Below are 20,077 nucleotides of genomic sequence, written 5' to 3'. Positions count from 1 at the left end.
AACCCTGACCCTAACTCCAACCCCAATTCTAATCCTAACTCTAACCCAATTCTAACCCCAGCTCTAACCCTAACACAACCGCCAACCCCAACCCAAACCTCAAACCAAACCCTGACCCTAACCCCAACCCCAATTCTAACTCTAACCCTAAGTCCAACCCCAACCCTATCCCTAACCATAACCTCAAACCCAGCCTTAACCCAACTCTGACCCTAACCCCAATTCTAACCCTAACTCCAGCGGGTTGGGCTGCAGTCGGGTCATGGGGACACAGCAGAACCCCCCAGTAATAGGGCAGGGGATGCTCCTGTCCCCAACAAGCAGCGAGATGGGCAGGGGGCTGCTCCTAACACTAAACACAACCCCCATCCGACCCTAACACAACCTTGACCCTAACCATAATGCCCAACCTAACCTTTACCCAGCCCTGACCCTAACCCCAACCCCAATTCTAACCCTAACACAAGCTCCAACCCAACCCTAACCCTAACCCCAACCTTCATTCCAATCCTAACCCTAACTCTAGCACAAGCTCCAACCCAACCCCAACCCTAACCCTAACTTCAAACACAACCCTGATCCTAACCCCAACCCCAATTCCAACCCTAACTCTAACCCTAACCCAACCCTGACCCTAACTCCAACCCCAATTCTAACCCAAACTCTAACCCAATTCTAACCCCAGCTCTAACCCTAACACAACTGCCAACCCAACCCCAACCCCAACCCAAACCTCAAACCAAACCCTGACCCTGACCCCAACCCCAATTCTAACTCTAACCCCAACCCCAATTCTAACCCTAACCCCAACTCCAATTCTAACTCTAACCCTAACTCCAACCCCAACCTTACCCCTAACCATAACCTCAAACCCAGCCTTAACCCAACCCTGGCCCTAACCCCAATTCTAACCCTAACTCCAGCGGGTTGGGCTGCAGTCGGGTCATGGGGACACAGCAGAACCCCCCAGTAATAGGGCAGGGGATGCTCCTGTCCCCAACAAGCAGCAAGATGGGCAGGGGGCTGTTCCTAACACTAAACACAACCCCTATCCGACCCTAACACAACCTTGACCCTAACCATAATGCCCAACCTAACCCTTACTCAACTCTGACCCTAACCCCAACCCCAATTCTAACCCTAAAACTAACACAAGCTCCAACCCAACCCTAACCCTAACCCCAACCTTCATTCCAATCCTAACCCTAACTCTAACACAAGCTCCAGCCCAACCCTAACCCCAACCCTAACCCTAACCTCAAACCCAATTCTAACCCTAACCCTAACCCTAACTTCAAACCCAAACCTGACCCTAACCCCAACCCCCATTCTAATCCTAACCCTAACTCTAACCCCAGTTCTAACCCTAACTCTAGCACAAGCTCAAGCCAAACCCTAACCCTGACCCTAACCTCAAACTCAATTCTAACCCTATCCCTAACCCTGTCCCTAAATCCAATCCCAATTCTAACCCTAACCCTAACTCTAACACAGGCTCCAACCCAACCCCAACACTCACCCTAACCTCAGACCCAACCCTGACCCTAACCCCAACCCAATTCTAACCCTAATTCCAACTCCAATCTCAATCCTAACCATAACCTCAAACCCAGATTTAGCCCAACCCTGACCCTAACCATAACCCCAACCCTAACTCTAACCCCAACAGAATCACACACAACCCCAACCCTGACCCTAACCCCAATTCTAACCCTAACCCTAACTCCAACTCTAACCCAACCCTAACCATAACCCCAATCCTTAATCCCAACCCTAACCCTGACCCTAACCCCAATTCTAACCCTAACTCTAACCCTAACTCCAACCCAACCATAACCATGACCCCAACCCTTAATCCCAACCCCAACCCTGACCCTAACCCCAATTCTAACCCTAACCCTAACTCTAACTCCAACCCAACCACAACCACAACCATAACCGTAACCCTAACCTTGACCAGCCGGTGGGAAGCAATAGAAGGACATTAGACGCTGCCTGCTCCATAAATATCTCTTGTTTGTAGACAACTCTGCCCTAAGAAAGACGAAACTTGAGCTGCTGCTTTCTACTCCGTGGGGGGCTGAGTCTCAGCCCGTGCCCACCGCTCCACCTGGGCACAGTACTTCTCGGGGATGCCAGAAGCCCTGGATAGAGAAAAAACCATCAGCTGGGCTGAGCTGTGGATACAAACAACCCCAAAACGGGGGATACAGAGACCCAGAGTGGGTTCTGTTGGAGAGCAAAGAGCCAGGATGGGATTTAGGGACGTGGGCACCAACCTGAACTCCTTGAGCTTCTGCTGTTTGAGCTGAGCGATGCGTCGGTTGCGTTTCTCAACTTCCTCCTTCAGCTTCTTGCTCTCCTCGAATGCAGCCATGCGCTCCTGGGCCTTCAGCTGCTGCAGCTCCTTTATCTGCCGTCGGATATCATCGGCATGGGCCAACTGCAGGGCTGCCCTCCGAGCCTCCTCTGCCTTCTCCTTCTCTATCTGCTCCTGCTGGGCCCTGAGTGTGGGGAGAAGAGCTCCAAGGTCATCAACCGGCCTCTTCAATGATAGAACGATGGGATCATGGAGGTGCTGGGGTTGGAAAAGACCTCCAAGACCTTCAACCACCAACCCACCCCTGCTGTGTCCAATGACAGAGTCATTAAAGTTAGAAAAGACCTCCAAGGTCATCAACCGGACTCTTCAACGATAGAATGATGGAATCATGGAGGTGTTGGGGTTGGAAATGGACCTCCAAGGTCAACACACTGATCCAACCCAGTGTGAAATAACCACAGAACTGGGGTTCTGTGTTGAAAAAGACCTTTAAGATCCCCCCCCCCCAACAAGGCCAACCCCAACCCATCCTCACCAATCCCATAAACCATGAGCCTAAATAGAATCATTGAACCACAAAGGTTGAAGACCTCCAAGATCCCCATGGCCAACCCCAACCCATCCCCACTCATAGAACCATGAGGGTTGGAGAAGACCTCCAAGACACCCAAAGCCCAACATCCAACCCATCCTCACCAACCCCACTAAACCATGAGCCTAAATAGAATCATTGAACCACAAAGGTTGAAGACCTCCAAGATCCCCATGGCCAACCTCAACCCATCTCCACTCATAGAACCATGAGGGCTGAAGAAGACCCTCAAGACCCCCAAGGCCAATCCCAACACATCCCTACTCATAGAACCATGAGTGTTGGAGAAGACCTCCAAGACTCCCCAAGCCCAACACCTAACCCACCCCCCCAGGCCCACTCACCACATCCCCAGGCACCACATCTCCACTTTTCTGAACACGGTGACCCCATTCCCACCCTGGGCAGCCCATATTAATGGCCCCCCACTCTTTCAGAGCCCACACGCTGTCGTGCTGAGCTCAGCACAGATCCCACCTCACCGGAGGATGCGCTCGAAGTCCTTGCGGTCCCTCATCACCTGCACAGCCATGCAGTGCTCCCTATCAGCAATCTGTTTGTTACGGCCCTGTCGCAGCTGTTCTTCCATCTCAGCCTTCTTCTGTGCTTTCTCCTTCTCCTTCCTCCTCCATTCCCGTTCAGCCGCCTCCTGGCTGCGTTTGGCTCTCAGTGCATCCTTCCCATAGGGACAGAAAGGGATGGCAGTGAGGCTGGAAGGCCTCAGAGGGATGGTTTGCATGGCTGTGCTCCTTGCTCCACGATCCTCCAGCCCTCACCTTCTCTGCCTGTTGGTCGAGGGCCTTCTCCTGCATGGCCCTGAGCCGCGCCGTCTCCTTCTCCTTCTCCCGACGGATCTTCTCCTGCTCAGCTTCCAGCTCTGCCTCCCTCTCCTACGTGGGACAGAGTTTGGTGGTACCTCCCTGCATCCCATCACCCTCAATCCCATCCCATCACCCTCCCATCCCATCCCATCCCATCCCATCCCATCCCCATCCCCATCCCATCCCATCCCATCCCATCCCATCCCATCCCATCTCATCCCATCCCATTCCACCCCATCACCCTCCTGCATCCTATCACCCTCCCATTCCATCCCATCACCCTCCCATTCCATCCCATCACCCTCCCATTCCATCCCATCACCCTCCCATTCCATCCCATCACCATCCCATCCCACCCCATCACCCTCCCTGCATCCCATCACCCTCAATCCCATCCCATCACCCTCCCATTCCATCCCATCACCCTCCCATTCCATCCCACTTGGCCCCAGTACCATTTTCAGCCGCTGGTACTCGAGCACCTTCTCGTCCTCCATCTTCTCCTTCTCCAGCTGCTCCTTCTTGAACCTCTGATTCTCATCGTTGATGCGTTTTATCTCAGCCTGGATTTTCTTCTGCTGCTCCTTCTTCTGCTCCAACTCCTGAAGCACAAAGCTGAGGGTCCGTGGGGTGCATGGACTGTTTGCTCCATGTGGAGCTCAATGGCTCAAAGTCACTTTGGAAGATGGCTCAGCCTCCCAAAGAGACCACAGCCTCAATTCTGCACCGAGACCGACTCCCCCAGCACCGGGTCACCCTTCCAAGAGGTGAAAATCTGCCTTCATCTCCTCCTGCCCCCCAGCAGCCCCCTGGTTCCTGCCCAGCAAACCTTCAGCTCCTCCATCTTCAGGTGCTCCAGGTACCGCAGCATCTCCTGGGTCTCCTGGTCCTTCTGCTCAGCCCTCAGCGCCCGATCCTCCGCGTTCTTCTCTATCTGCCTCACCAGCTCCTGTCTACCCCTGGGAAGAACCATAGGATCACGGCGTGGTTGGGTTGGAAGGGACCTCAAAGACCATAGAAGTGTGGGATCACAACATAGTTGGGTGGAAGGGACCTCAAAGACCAGAGCTCCATGGGATCAGAGTATGGTTGGGTTGGAAGGGACCTCAAAGACCATAGAAGTGTGGAATCATGACATAGTTGGGTGGAAGGGACCTCAAAGATCAGAGAACTGTGGGATCAGAGCATGGTTGGGTTGGAAGGGACCTCACACCCCAACCCCTGCTGTGGGTGCCACTAGCAAACCACTAAGGTTGCACTCAATCCCATGGTGTTACTGATAAGAAGAGCATCGGACCCTTTATCCACCAAACCCTTCAAATCCACCTCTCCAAAGTGGGCCCTGTTGCTCACTTGATCATCTCCTGCTTCCTCCTCTGTTCCAGCTCCTCCTGCATCTCATTGGTCCTCTGCCTCTCCACCTCCATCATCCTGGCCAGGCGTTTCTCCTCCTCCTCCATCTCTTTGGCTATCTGCCTCTTCTCCAGGATCTGAGTGTCGCGGATCATGTGGCATTTCACACCCATGAGCATCTGTGGGGACAGTGCGTGTCCCTGGGCTCAGTGGTTGGGGACAGACAGAGAGGAGATGGAAAAGGGAAAGGAGAAGACAAGTGTGCAGCTCAGAGCTCATTGTCACTGTGCCACAGTGCCCTGTGGGGCTCAGGGCAACTGGTGCCACCTCTCCCCATTCATTCTATGGGGACCCTCTGGCTTTACCTCGCTGAACTCCTTGATCTCATCCTCCTGTTCCATGCGCATCCTGTTTGCTCGCTGCAGCAGATGCTGGGCACGTTCCTTTGCCTCCTGCTCCAGGTCGCTCGGCTTGTTCTGCTGCAGGAGGGCTTTGCGCTTCCCCTCTGTCTTACGCTCATTCATGGCTTCCTATGGGTAAAGGGGGAGAGCTGAGCCTCCATCCTGCAGCCCTGGGTCACCATCTCACAGCCCTGGGCCACCAACCTGCACTGCTGGGCCACCATCCCACACCCTGAGCCACCATCCTGACCCCCGGGTCATCACCCTACTCCCTTTGGGCACCATCCTGCATCCCTGAGCCACCACCCTGTATCCCATTCCATCTTGGACCACCACCCTTCACCCTTGGGCCATCACCCTATATAACCCATAGGCTCCACCACTAAGCCAAAATCCCACTCCTTTCTAAAGGAGATACCCCACATGCAGCACCACTCTTGTATCCCATTCCACCATCCTGAACCTTGGACCACCATCCTTCACCCTTGGGCCATCACCCTGTATAACCCATAAGCTCCAACCCTAAGCCAAAACCCCACTCCCTTCTAAAGGAGATACCCCACACCCCTTATAGAGGGGGCAGAAATGCAGCACAGAGGTGTCTTGGGGAGCTATGGGGTACAGCAAACTTTGAGACCTCCCCCCTACAACCCCTCTTGGGCTCAGAGAGTCGGAGAGACATTGAGTTTGCACACACCGGGTGGGGGTCACCCCATAGATACCCCCCATAGCAGTAAAGGGTGGGCAATGGTGGGGGGTTGTGCATACAAGTTGAGCCTCCTTCTGTGCTTTCCTGGCTGCCAGCTGAGCTTCACGCTGCTCCTTGCTCAGCACTCGGGATGACTCCTGGATGCGCTGGAAGTCCTGCAGGCTGATGATGAGGGATGGCACCGGGTTCTCTGTGGGGACGCTGTGAAAGGAGGGCACAGAGCAGAGAAATCAGTGCTGCAATGTCCTTCAGGACCCCCCAAACCCACCCCCAAACCCTCCTGGTGTCACATAGTGTCACTTCAATGCTGTGACATCCCTGTACTGAATAGAGAGGGATGGCAGCCAGGCTATGGGGCAGACCCCAATTGCCTTTAGAGCCCCACACACAGCAGAGCAATCAGTGCTACAATGTCCTTCAGGACCCCCAAGCCCACCCCCAAACCCTCCTGGTGTCACTTCAATGCTGTGACATCCCTGTACTGAATAGAGAGGGATGGTATCCAGGCCATAGAGGAAACCCCAATGGCTCCTTAAGAGCCCCACATACAGCAGAGCAGTCAGTGCTGCAATGTCCTTCAGGACCCCCAAACCCACCCCCAAACCCTCCTGGTGTCACTTCAATGCTGTGACATCCCTGTACTGAATAGAGAGGGATGGCAGCCAGGCTATGGGGCTATGGGGCTCCTTCAGAGCCCCACACACAGCAGCCAAAGTGCTTCAGGTCAACCCAGCCCCACATTATGGGGGGGGTTGGGATGTGGGGCTGCAGCACTGTAGGATGCAATGAGTTCAGTGTGTGGGGAGGACGCAGCTCTGCCCCACAGTGAGTCAGTCTAAGAGGAAACCAGCTCAGTGCCCCTATTTCCCCCACGTGTAAAAAATGCAGCTAATGAGGCCAGGGTTGGGTTTCTTTCTTTTCTTTCCTTTCCAGGTGAGTTTTAATTAGGACGGAGACGCGTGAGGTGCATTAAGGCAAAACCTATGGGGCACTTTGAAGAGCTCTGGGGACTAAGGATGCAGTCACTGTTATTATGTGTCACCTTTTCATCCACCCTTGGGACAGATACCTGCATAATAAATGCTGCAGCATCACAGCATCGGATTCCAGGACGCTTTAAAGAATGGGTAGTGACACCAATGGATCTAATAAATGGGGTGACTCCGTGACCGCAGCCTGAGCTGTGTTTGGGGTGCTCAACCTACACCTTCATTTTTAGGAATGGGAAAAAGGGAACCCAAATGTTTCCTTAATGGGTCCATAAGGGGGAAATATGGGCTGTGGTCCCATAAGTCAAGAGGTCTGAGTGCCCAACGTGAAGGGCTGTGGATGTGGGTCTTTATGGGGAGGTAAAAAAGGGGGGGGGGAGGGTTAAAATGAGGCTCAATGGGGTTTGCCCGGGATAATGGCACTGTGCCCTGTAGGTTTTTAATGAGGTGGTGTAATTAGAGCCGGCTTCTGACTGCTCAACCTGATGGACAAACAGCCGGGGGAGGGGGCACCGCCATCGCTTGGGGGTGTTTGGCACTGGGGGGGGTTTGTGGGTGTGTTTATAGGGGGGTTAAGGGGGATGTGGGGGGGGTGAAGGGGGTCTGGAGGGGATTAAGGGGACTTGGGGGGGGTTGAGGGGGGATAAGGGGGTTTGGAGGGGTTTAAGGGGGTCGGGAGAGGGTTAATGGGGTTTGGGGGGGGAATAAGAGGGTCTGGAGGGGGTGGGGTGGGGGGCTAAGGGGGTTTGGAGCGGGTTAAGGGGGTTTGGGGTTGTTAAGGGGGTTTGTAGAGAGTTAAGGGGGTCTGGTGGGGGTTAAGGGGGATTGGGGGGGTGTTGAGGGGATCTGGAGGGGGGTAAGAGGGTCTGGAGGGGGTTAAGGGGGTTTGGGGGGCGTTAAGGGGGTCTGGAGGGAGTTAAGGGGGTTTGGAGGGGCTTAAAGGGGTTAAGGGGTGTTTGGGGGGGGTTAAGGGGGTCTGAAATGGGTTAAAGGGTGTTTGGAGAGGGGGTGTTAAAGGGGTCTGGAGGGGGTTTAAGGGGGTTTGGAGGGTGTTAAGGGGGTTTGGAGGGGGAGTTAAGGGGGTCTGGAGGGGGTTTAAGGGGGTTTGGAGGGTGTTAAGGGGTTTTGGAGGGGGTTAGGGGGGCTTGGGGGTGTTAAGGGGGTCTCGAGGGGGTTAAGGGGGTTTGGGGAGTTAAGGGGGTTTGGAGGGAGTTAAGGGGGTCTGGTGGGGGTTAAGGGGGCTTTGGGGGGGTTGAGGGGGTCTGGAGGGGGTTAAGGGGGTTTGGGGAGGGCTAACGGGATTTGGGGGGGGTTAGGGTGTCAGGAGGGGGTTAAAGGGGTTGGGGGGATTAAGGGGGCTTTGTGGGCTTAAGAGGGTCTGGAGGGGGGTTAAGGGGGTTTGGGGGGAGGTTAAGGGGGTTTAGAGGGGGTTAAGGGATGTTTGGAGGGGCTTAAAGGGGTTAAGGGATGTTTGGGGGGGGTTAAGGGGGTCTGAAATGGGTTAAAGGGTGTTTGGAGAGGGGGGGTTAAGGGAGTCTGGAGCGGGTTAAGGAGGTTTGGAGGGGCTTGAAGGGGTGTTTGGGGGAGTTAAAGGGGTTTGGAGGGATTAAGGGAGTCTGGAGGGGTTTAAGAGGGTTTGGGGTGTTAAGGTGGTCTGGAGAGGGTTAAGGGGGTTTGGGGGGGAATAAGGGGGTCTGGAGAGGGTTAAGGGGTGTTTGGAGGGTATTAAGGGGGTCTGGGAGGGGTTAAGGGGGTTTGGGGGGGAATAAGGGGGTCTGGAGGGGGTTAAGGGGTGTTTGGAGGGTATTAAGGTGGTCTGGGGGGGGGGTTGGGGGGTCTGGAGGGGGTTAAGGGGGTTTGGGGGGGCTTGAAGGGGTGTTTGTGGTGGGTGCCCCCCCGGGTGTGACTCACACGAGGCTGCGGACGTGGTCGTTGCTGAGCAGCTGGATGGTTTCGGGGCGGTGCTGAGAACAGGAGGCGGATTTGGGAGCGCTGCGCGCATCTTGGAGGAGCACGATGGGGCCGGGGGGCTGCGAGGAAGGACCCCAACATTAAATGAGGGGGGGGGGAACCGATGTATAAACCCCCATCGCAGCAACGTGAGATCACAGCATGTAAAACACAGCGCCTGGCTGGGGGGGGGGGGGCAGCTCCGTGTGTCCTCTGTTGGTGGCACAAATACCCCCCTAAAGTGCCACATAACATCAATAAACCCCCCTGGGACCACCATAGGGACCACCATAGGGACCACCATAGGGACCACCATAGGGATCACCATAGGGACCACCATACTGATCACCATAGGTCCCACTCCTCCTCTCCCAGCCCAGCCGCCCCATTGAGGTCCCCGCTCTCGAGGTGGCAGCGCCACCCAGTGGGGCGATGCTCCTTATGGGGCGGACCCCGCTCCGCCCCACTCCTTATAACCTCCTCCTCTTCCATGTGCTGGGGGTGGAGTTTGGGAACGGGCTGTATCCTCAACTTCACAACATTGGGGTGGAAGGGACCCCAGATGTTATAGATCCATGGGATCCCAACGTGGTTGGGACAGAAGAGACCCCAAATAATACAGAACCATGGGATCCCAAAGTGGTTGGAAAAGAAGGGACCCCAAATAATATAGAACCATGGGATCCCAATGTGGTTCGGTTGGAAGGGACCCTAAAGATCATAGAACCATGGGATCCCAATGTGGTTGGGGCAGAAGGGACCCCAAATGTTATAGAACAATGGGATCCCATCATGGTTGGGGTGAGAGGGACCTTGAATATTATAGATCCATGGGATCCCAATGTGGTTGGTCAGAAGGGACCCCAAATAATACAGAACCATGGGATCCCGGTGTGGTTGGGGCAGAAGGGCCCCCAAGTAATATGGAACCATGGGATCCCATCATGGTTGGGTTAAGAGGGACCTTGAATATTATAGAACCACGGGATTCCAACATGGTTGGGTTGGAAGGGACCCCAAATGTTACAGAACCATGGGATCCCAACGTGGTTGGGGTGAGAGGGACCCCAAGTAATGTGGAACCATGGGATCCCATCATGGTTGGGTTGGAAGGGACCCTAAAGATCATAGAACCATGGGATCTCAATGTGGTTGGGTTGGAAGGGACCCCAAATGTTACAGAACCATGGGATCCCAACCAAGTTGGGTCAGGAAGGATCCCAAATCCCCCCCAGCCCCACACTTTACCACTGGCTGGGTGCTCCTCACCAGCTCACGATGCCCACAGCCCCATCCATGTCCTCGGGCACCTCCTATGATGGTCACCCACATCTCCATGCAGTGAGGATCCCATTGCCCTCTCAATACCCCATTTCCTCCTTAAACCTGAGGCTGTGGGTCCGGGTCCAGCCCCGTGCCCACCCCACACACCGCAGTGGGGCTCAGCCTATAGGGCAGAGCAGCTCAGTGCCCTCAGGGTTCATTTCTCATCCATCACCACTATCAGCTGCGTGTTTAATTACAGGGCCGGGCTCTAACGCCAACAGATAACGGCAGCGTTCAGGCATTGGCAGCCTCAGAGCTTAGAGAACAAGCCCGGATCCGCCTTTAAAAACCCCATTAATGATTGTAGGAATGTTGTAATGCAGCCCTGATAGACGCTGTGATAATTGCATGGAGCAGCTGCTGGGGATGGAGCCCAGAGCGGAGGTGGGTGATGTGACGTGGTTTTTCCTTCCTCTCTTCTAAAAGGAGTCGAGTTGGTCTTTATTTTGCTGCTGTTTCTTGGCTGCGTTGGCCCCATAGTCCTTAAAGGGTGGAGAAAGAACCTTTATAGGGATCCCAATAGGGATTGGGGATGTGGGGTGGCTCCCAGAGCTGTGGACTTAGACCTGAAGGCTGTTAGGTGCCATAAAGCTGTTCTATGGGGCCATAGGGCAGAGGTGGGGGCTTTGCTATAACGAAGGTCTGTGTTGTTTTGGGGGGGGGGGGGCACACACTGATGGGGTTGGTGGCTGTGTGCCCCCCCCCCAAAAAAAACAAAACACAGACCTTCCTTATAGCAAAGCATTGAAGGGGGGGTCCAGCCCCTTGGGCCCACAGTGAGGGAGGGGGTGGTCCGAGGCCTGGTGGGGGTCCCAGGCCCATGGGTGGGGGTCTGAGGCCTAGAGTTGGGTTTCCAGGCCCAATGAGGGGGGAGAGCCTCATTGAGGGGGGATTTAGTCCCCCACCCCCCCATAACAACACAGGCCTTCCTCATAGCAAAGCATTGAGGGGGGGGGTCCAGCCCCTTGGGTCCACAGTGGGGGGGGTGTTCTGAGGCCTGGTGGGGTCCCAGGCCTATGGGTGGGGGTCTGAGGCCTAGAGGGGGCTTCCAGGCCCAAAGAGGGAGGTTTCAAGGCCCAAAAAGAGGGAGGGAGAGCCTCATTGAGGGGGGGGTTTAGACCCCCCCCCCCCAAAACAACACAGGCCTTCCTTATAGCAAAGCATTGAGGGGGGGGTCCAGCCCCTCCAACCCACAGTGAGGGGGTTGTCCAAGGCCTGGTGGGGTCCGAGGCCCATGGGTGGGGGTCTGAGGCCTAGAGGGGGCTTCCAGGCCCAACAAGGAGGGGGAAGAGCCCCATTGAGGGGGTGTTCAGCCCCTGTGCCCCCCCCAACCCCATAACAACACAGGCCTTCCTCATAGCAAAGCATTGAGGGGGGGTTCAGCCCCTTGGGCCCACACTGAGGGGGTGGTCCAAGGCCTGGTGGGGGTCCCAGGCCCACGGGTGGGGGTCTGAGGCCTAGAGGGGGCTTCCAGGCCCAACGAGGGGGGAGAGCCTCATTAAGGGGGGGTTTAGACCCCCCCCAAAAAACAACACAGACCTTCCTTATAGCAAAGCCTTTGGGGGAGGATCCAGCCCCTTGGGCCCACAGTGAGGGGGTTGTCCAAGGCCTGGTGGGGGTCCCAGGCCCATGGGTGGGGGTCTGAGGCCTAGAGAGGGTTTCCAGGCCCAATGAGGGGGGAGAGCCTCATTGAGGGGGGGTTTAGTCCCCCACCCCAAAAACAACACAGGCCTTCCTCATAGCAAAGCATTGAGGGGGGGGTCCAGCCCCTTGGGCCCACAGTGAGGGGGTGGTCCAAGGCCTGGTGGGGTCCCAGGCCCACGGGTGGGGTGTCTGAGGCCTAGAGGGGGCTTCCAGGCCCAAAGGAGGGGGGAGAGCCCCATTGAGGGGGTGTTCAGCCCCTGTGCCCACCCCATACCCTAAAAAACAATACAGGCCTTCCTTATAGCAAAGCATTGAGGGGGGGTCCAGCCCCTTGGGCCCACAGTGAGGGGGTGGTCCGAGGCCTGGTGGGGTCCCAGGCCCATGGGTGGGGGTCTGAGGCCTAGAGTTGGGTTTCCAGGCCCAACGAGGGGGGTGAGCCCCATTGCCCCCCCCCTCACCCCAAACAGGCTCTCATCCACCTCGGTGCTCCGTGCCCGTGTCCGGTAGCGGCTGTAGGATTTCATGGAGCCGGTTTTGTGAGCGCTGTGTCCGGTGAGGCCTTGCACCGTCCCGCTCCGTCAACACAACAGCAATGGCGGCTCGTTCCCATGGCAACGCGACGCGAAGGGGGCGGGGCCGGCACGGAGGGGGCCGCTCTAGGCAGCGCGGAGCCGACTCTATGGTGGCTGGGGGGTGTTTCGTCCCGGCTGTGCCCACGCGGTGTTTCCTCCACGCGTGGAGCCGTCTGAGCCCTCATGTCCCCCCCCACACACACCTCCATGCTCTATTCGTGTCCTTTTCCACTCTATCACCATTTATGCCCTCCCATCACCCATCACCCCCCCACTCTGAGCTCCCACTCGTGGCTGAGGGCTCCATTCCCCTCCACGTTCCCGTGTCCCATCCACGCGTGTCCCTGCCCCCCCCCTCCACGTGGGGCTCAGCCCCGCCCCCACCCACAAGCCCCGCTCACATCCATTAGCCCCACCCCCACGTGCTCACCCACTGCCCCCCCCTTTATAGGGTCCCTTGGGGTGGATGATGTGGGGTGGGGTGGGGGGCTTCCTCCCCCATCCCCCCTCATTACCACCAGCCCACCCTCCATGGTCTGAGTGCCCCCACCCCACACCTGGACCCCCCCTCTGTGCCTCTTACTTACCCCAAGAGCCACTGGGCACCATATTTAGGGGGGGGGGGACACCCCATACCCCCCTGTTGCCCCCCACAACCACTCTCAGTCCATATAAACAACAAGGGGCCATTTATTGGGATGAGAGCCACTATGTGGGTGGGGGCTCTACCCAGCACGGCCCCCCCCCCCAAGGCACAGCGGTGTTGGGATGGGAGGGGGGAGGGAATGATATGAAAACATAATAATAATTATATAAAAACCCATAGATTTTGGTCCTGGAGGGCGGGCACAGCCCCAATTGGTCCACAGAGGGGTCCATGGGGTGGTCCATGGGGGGGTGGGGGAGGGGTCCATGGGGAAGAGCGATGCGCTTTGGGGTCTCCCCCCCCTTCCCCCTCAGCCCCATGGAAGCTTTGGGGTTTAGGGGGGGGGGATTTGGGGCTGCTCAGAGGATCTGTCGGGGCATCCCGTAGCCCGTCATGCCCGCCTGCGAGGCCCCACGGTTGGTGCCCATCTGCAGCCCGATGACGCTCTGCCCCTCCTTCAGTTTATCCTCTGAGAAGACGCGCCGGTTCTCCTGTGATTTCCTATGGGCACCAGCATAGGGGTCACCCCACATCATCACCCCACATCACCCCATACCCACCTCTAAATAACCCCCATCACCTACTTGGGGAACCAGTTGGGGTCTCCAACGAAGAGCCCATCGCCTTTGGCCACCGCCAAGCTGCCCAGGTTCATCAGCGTCCTCTGCACGCACGCCATGTTCTTCCCTATATAGTTACCAACATGGTAACCAATATAGTCACCACCCCCCTTTTATTAGGGGACATTTGGGGTCACCCCATCGTTCCTCATCCCTCTCACCTTCCCATAGATCCACCGTCTGGAAGATGTCGGTGGCGGCGATGCCGTAACGTTCAGCAGCCTGAAGGAACTGTGAGATCTGCTCCATCTGCTTGAAGGCCATGGAGGATGGCTGGATTTTGGCCACCGGTGCTTGGCCCCGTGGGTAGAGGCTGTTGATGAGGCGGCACAGGACCTGGGGGCATCAGTGGGGGATAGAAATGGGGTCACAGGGGCACCAAGACCAACCCAATGCGGTGACACCAAGACCAACCCAATGTGGAGACACCAAGACCAACCCAATGTGGAGACACCAAGACCAACCCAATGTGGAGACACCAAGACCAACCCCAACGTGGTGACACCAAGACCAACTCAATGCGGTGACACCAAGACCAACCCAATGTGGTGACACCAAGACCAACCCAATGTGGTGACACCAAGACCAACCCAATGCGGTGACACCAAGACCAACCCAATGCGGTGACACCAAGACCAACCCAATGAGGTGGCACCAAGACCAACCCAACGTGGTGACACCAAGACCAACCCAATGCGGTGACACCAAGACCAACCCAATGCGGTGACACCAAGACCAACCCAACGTGGTGACACCAAGACCAACCCAATGCGGTGACACCAAGACCAACCCAATGCGGTGACACCAAGACCAACCCAATGAGGTGGCACCAAGACCATCCCAATGCGGTGACACCAAGACCAACCCAATGTGGGGACACCAAGACCAACCCAATGTGGAGACACCAAGACCATCCCAATGCGGTGACACCAAGACCAACCCAATGTGGAGACACCAAGACCATCCCAATGCGGTGACACCAAGACCATCCCAATGTGGTGACACCAAGACCACCCCAACGTGGTGACACCAAGACCAACCCAACGTGGTGACACCAAGACCAACCCAATGTGGAGACACCAAGACCAACCCAATGCGGTGACACCAAGACCAACTCAATGCGGTGACACCAAGACCACCCCAACGTGGTGACACCAAGACCAACCCAACGTGGTGACACCAAGACCAACCCAATGTGGAGACACCAAGACCAACCCAATGCGGTGACACCAAGACCAACTCAATGCGGTGACACCAAGACCAACCCAATGTGGTGACACCAAGACCAACCCAATGAGGTGACACCATAGCTAACTCAATATGATGACCCCAACATCAGGTGAAGGGACACCAGGCCCACCCCAAAGCGATGGCATCACGATGACCCCAATGTTAGGTAAGGGGATGCCAGGACAACTTCAGTATTGTGGCACCTTGGCCTCCTCAACCTGGTGACACCACGACCACCCCAAACATCAGGTGAAGGGACATCACGACCAGCCTAATGTGGTGGCAACATGGTGACCCCAATGTTAAGTCCAGGGACATCATGACCAGTCCAATATGGTGGCACCATGATGACCCCAATTTTAGGTAAGGGGACACCAAAACCAACCCAATATGGTGGCACCATCATGACCCCAAACATTAGATAAGGAGACATCATGACCAACCCAATATGGTGGCACTATCATGACCCCAACGTTAGGTAAGGGGACACGGTGACCTCCCCAAAGCAATGGCACCATGATGACCCCAATGTTAAGTAAAGGGACATCATGACCAACCCAATGTGGTGGCACCATGATGACCCCAACGTTACGTAATGGGACACCAAGACCACCTCAATACGGTGGCACAATGATGACCCCAATGTTAGTTAAGGGAACACCAAAACCACCTCAATATGGTGGCACCTTGATGACCCCAACATTAGGTAAGGAGACATCATGACCCCAATGTTAGGTAAGGAGACACCATGGCCAACCCAATATGGTGGCACCACAACCGCCCCACCATCAGCTGAGGGGACACCACGACCCTCCCTTAACCCCACTCCGACCCCATAGCACTCCCCACGCCCCCATAAAGGACTCACGGTGCCATCCTTGAGCCACTGCTGGAATCCATCCCGCCCAGGCGTGGGTTGGGAGATGTCGTCCCCACATTGCCCCACCATCCAACGCACCAACAGCTGCTCCAATTCGGGGTCGTACTGACGGTCGATCTTCTGCTGCACCTCCCGGCTCAGCCCATACGATGGTCCCCTGTTTGCCATGCCTGTAAGGGCACCCCGTGTCACCCATCTTCCCTTGGGGACATGGTGACACCTCCCGGCACTGCCCTTCCCCTGGGATATCTGCCCAGTCCTTATCGCCCGTGCCAGGCGCTCCCTGCTTCCTGCCCAGGGCTGTGCTGATGGCATTGGGGTGCACGGCCCCTCCTTGGAGTCCCCACGCTTTCCCATCCCAATAGTGGCAACCCCACTGTGTGCCCAACCAACCCCAACCAACACCAGCCAAAGGTCCACTTGGGGTCACCCCACAATGCCATCCCAATGGCAGCACCACTCCATGCTCAACCAACCCTAAACTCCATCCCGAGCTCCAAACCCCAACCCCAACCAATGCCATCCAAAGGTCCACTTGGGGTCACCCTCCATTGCCATCCCAATGGCAGCACCACTCCATGCCCACCCAACCCTAAACTCCACCCCGAGCCCCAAGCCCCAACCTGAACCCCAACCACCAACTCTAATCTCAACCCCAACCCTAAATCCCAACTCCAACCACCAATGCCATCCAAAGGTCCACTTGGGGTCCCCCTCCATTGCCATCCCAATGGCAGCACCACTCCATGCCCACCCAGCCCTAAACTCCATCCCAAGCCCTGAACCCCAACCATCAACTCTAATCCCAACCCCTGCCATCCAAGGGTCCACTTGGGGTCCCCCCCACATTACCATCCCAATGGCAGCACCCATGCCCACCCAGCCCTAAACTCCATCCCAAGTCCCGAACCCCAACCTGAACCCCAACCACCAACTCTAATCCCAACCCCAACTCTAATCCCAACCCCAACCCCATCCAAAAGCCCACTTGGGGTTCCCCCACATCACCATCCCAACCCTAAAATCCATCCCTAACCCCAGACACCAAACTTAAACCTCAACCACCAACTCTAACCCCAAAACCCATCTGTAAATCCCAGCCCTAAACCGACCCACCAACCCTAACCCTAAACCCCAACCCTGACCCCAAACCACCCACCCCAACCCCAGCTGGGTCCCCCCCCCCCCCCAGTTCCCCTATTGTGTTGGCTCAGATTATTTGGCAGCCACTCACTTTGTGTTTGCAAAACTGCACCCGTTTGTATGGGATCGGAGCCAGATCCGGGAGCGGCCCCGGGAGCCCCACATCACACACCCCAACAGCCCCACACGCCCCTGGCTCCCATCCTATAGGGCGCTATGGGGTGAAGAGACCAATGGTCCCTAGGGCTGTGTGACAGCATCCCATATCGGGGTGCTCCCAATGCCCTACAACCATGGGGTGGGTATGTGGGGCTGTGCGTTCTGCCCTGCACACCCCAATCCCAAAAGCTCCTCATGGGGAGGACTGGGCTGAGCCTGGACCCCATTGCAGACATATACCCAGATATGGGGGACCCCGATGTCACCGAGGTACCCCAACCTTGAGGTCACCCCAACGCCACCAAGGAACCCCAGCATCACTTGGGGATCCCAATGTCACCAGCATCACCCCAACACTTTGAGGTCACCCCACATCACCAAGTCACCCCAATGCCACCAAAGTGCCCCCAAACACCATGAGATCACCCCAAACTTTGAGGTCACCCCAACCTTAAGGTCACCCCAATGTCACCAAGGCACCCCAATGGCATCGAGGGCATCCCAGCACCTTAAGGTCACCCCAATGCTACCTCAATGCCATCAGGATCACCCCAATATCACTGAGTCACCCCAATGCCACCAAGGCACCCCAAAGCCACCAGGGTACCCCATTGCCATCAAGGCACCCCATTGCCACCTTAACCTCACCAGGGTACCCCAAAACCTTAAACACTCCAAACCAGAGATCACCCACTGCCACCCAACGTCCCCAAGTACCACTAGGGCTCCCAATGCCACCCCATATCGGAGGTGGGGGGGGGGATTAAGGTGCTCCCCATAGCACCCAGAGCCAATGGGGGGGGGGGGGGGGGGATCAAAGCTTGCCTGCTGTCTGGAGGGGAGGCAAGGGGGGGGTGGGAGCCAGTTTGGCCAATATAGGGCTGTGTTTGTCCTTGCAGACCCCATTGCCACCCCATTGTCACCCCCGGGTGCCCAAAGTGAGGACACCGTCATGCTGGGGGGCAATAAGGGAAGGGGGGGGGGGTCGCAGAGGACACAGACACCGTACGGACCCCCCTCCAATAGGGGCAGTGAGGAGGGGAGTGAACGGGGAGGGGGGAGGGAGGGGTCTTAAAGGGAGTCAAATAGGGAGCGCCGGGGGGAGCGCAAAGATCGCACGCGGTCCCCATAGGGGTCAACGGGATCCGGTAGGATCGCGGAGGGGACCCTCGGGTGGGACATGGGCCATTATAGGGGGGGACCCCCATGGCAGGGGGGGGCGTTCGGCCGCAGAACCAGGGACCCGGGGATAACCGCTCCCCCCCCCGGGGCTGTAGGGCCGGAAGCCGCACCCAGAGCCGCTCCCGGTACCGACCCCGGGTGCGGTGAGCGGTGCCGTTACCCCGCAATGTGCTGCGGGTCATCACGGAACCGCCCTTATGGACCGGAACAACGGAGGCTGAGAACGGAGAACCCCGACCCGGAGACCCAAACCCGGTACCCCCCCCCAAATCCCCATAACCCCCCCCCCTTCCTTCGTGCCCACCCCCCGGTGCCCACCCCCTGCCGGTGCCCCCCGCCCCGCTCGGTACCTGTGGTGCCGATCCCGGTCCCGGTCCCGGTGCGGTCCCGCAGTGGCGGATGCCGCCGCCCGTTCCCTTTTCACGGCTGATGTCACCGCGGAGGGGGCGGCAACGGCACCGCCCGACCCCGGGGCGGACCCGAACCGTCGGGACGGGGGAGAACCGCACCGCCCCGATGGGACGGGGGGGGGGCACTTTAAGAGGGGGGGGGGGCACTTTAAGAGATGGGGGGGGGGCTGATTGGCCATAAGGGGACGGTGGGACGATAAGGGGGATGAAGTGGCCGGGATGGGGATGGGGTGATAATGGGGAGGGGGGGGTCGTGGTGGTCGAGGTGATATGGGGGGGGGGGGGGGGGGCTTTGGTGGTCGTGGTGAGGATGGAAGGGACCGCGGTGGTCGAGGTGGGTAATGGGGTGACCGCATTGGGGGGCAATGGTGGGGATAGGAGTGATAATGGGGGGGCTGTGGGGGGCATGGGATGGGGGGGGGGTCGCTGTGATTGGGATGGGGTGGATGGGGACACAATGGCTGCGATGGCCGTGGGGGGGGGGGGGGCGGAGGCTGTGATGGGGACTGGGGGGGGGGGGGGGTGATGGGGGTCAGCGATGGGTCGCGGTGGCTCTGATGGTGACACAGGCTGGTGGGGGGGGGTGGTTGTGGGGTGGGGGGGGGGGGGGTTGTGGGGTGGGGGGGTGCAGAGCCGCAATGTCCCCAGCCCTGGCGCTGTCCCCATGGGCGGGGAGGGCCCGTGGCAGCCGCCCAAGCGCCTCCGTCTCCATGGGGAGAGCCACCAAAACAACAAACACAACCTCGGCACGAGGCCACCGGCGCCTCCCCCACCCCATATCAACCCCCCCATATCACCCCCCCCATATCACCCCCTTCCTTCCTTCTCCCCCCCCCCCGTGTTACACGGATGGTGGCACGCAGTGGGGACCCCAATATGGGGACACCCAGAGGTGCCACGTGGCCGGGTCCCCTGGGGTTCCCCCCCCCCCCCCCCAGGGGGGGTTTCCGGTGCTGAGAAGGACAGTTAATGGGGGGGGAGGGGGGGGGATAGGGTGGGAAGTGGCACGTGGTGACCCTATAGGATGTGGGGGGGTGGCAATGGGATGGGGGGGGTAATGGGGGTCACACATTGGGGTGATGGGGACAGTGGGGTGACACGGAGAGGGGGGTAGGGGGACAAAGGGG

The 20,077-nt window shown here is 57.7% G+C and overlaps 2 protein-coding genes across 3 annotated transcripts; both read right to left on the bottom strand.

Annotated features, from left to right (window-relative positions):
* Window positions 1-1,999: 1,999 nt before the first annotated feature.
* CFAP45 (cilia and flagella associated protein 45) lies at window positions 2,000-12,705 on the bottom strand. Of its 2 annotated transcripts, none has more exons than XM_085524557.1 (11): window positions 12,567-12,705; window positions 9,100-9,218; window positions 6,188-6,400; window positions 5,455-5,619; window positions 5,090-5,268; window positions 4,566-4,695; window positions 4,192-4,338; window positions 3,692-3,805; window positions 3,398-3,591; window positions 2,280-2,504; window positions 2,000-2,144 (listed from the first exon to the last, which is right to left on the bottom strand). In XM_085524557.1, the coding sequence occupies exons 3-11, from the start codon at window positions 6,254-6,256 to the stop codon at window positions 2,066-2,068; spliced, it is 1,302 nt and encodes a 433-aa protein (XP_085380683.1). In that variant the 5' UTR covers window positions 6,257-6,400; window positions 9,100-9,218; window positions 12,567-12,705; the 3' UTR covers window positions 2,000-2,065. The 2 variants fall into 2 exon arrangements, with proteins under 2 accessions (XP_085380683.1, XP_015740127.2); XM_015884641.3 differs by having other exon boundaries at window positions 6,259-6,400.
* Window positions 12,706-13,352: 647 nt separating this feature from the next.
* On the bottom strand, window positions 13,353-18,974 carry TAGLN2 (transgelin 2). The gene is made up of 5 exons (XM_015884640.2): window positions 18,891-18,974; window positions 16,045-16,226; window positions 14,108-14,282; window positions 13,911-14,013; window positions 13,353-13,827 (listed from the first exon to the last, which is right to left on the bottom strand). Exons 2-5 carry the CDS (start codon window positions 16,222-16,224, stop codon window positions 13,686-13,688), a joined length of 600 nt encoding a protein of 199 aa, XP_015740126.1. The 5' UTR covers window positions 16,225-16,226; window positions 18,891-18,974; the 3' UTR covers window positions 13,353-13,685.
* Window positions 18,975-20,077: the final 1,103 nt, after the last annotated feature.

Source organism: Coturnix japonica, chromosome 27, assembly GCF_054131305.1.
Source record: "Coturnix japonica strain WE chromosome 27, WE-NBRP24, whole genome shotgun sequence".
Lineage (NCBI taxonomy): Eukaryota > Metazoa > Chordata > Aves > Galliformes > Phasianidae > Coturnix > Coturnix japonica.
This window is presented reverse-complemented; position numbering and strand designations above follow the sequence as displayed.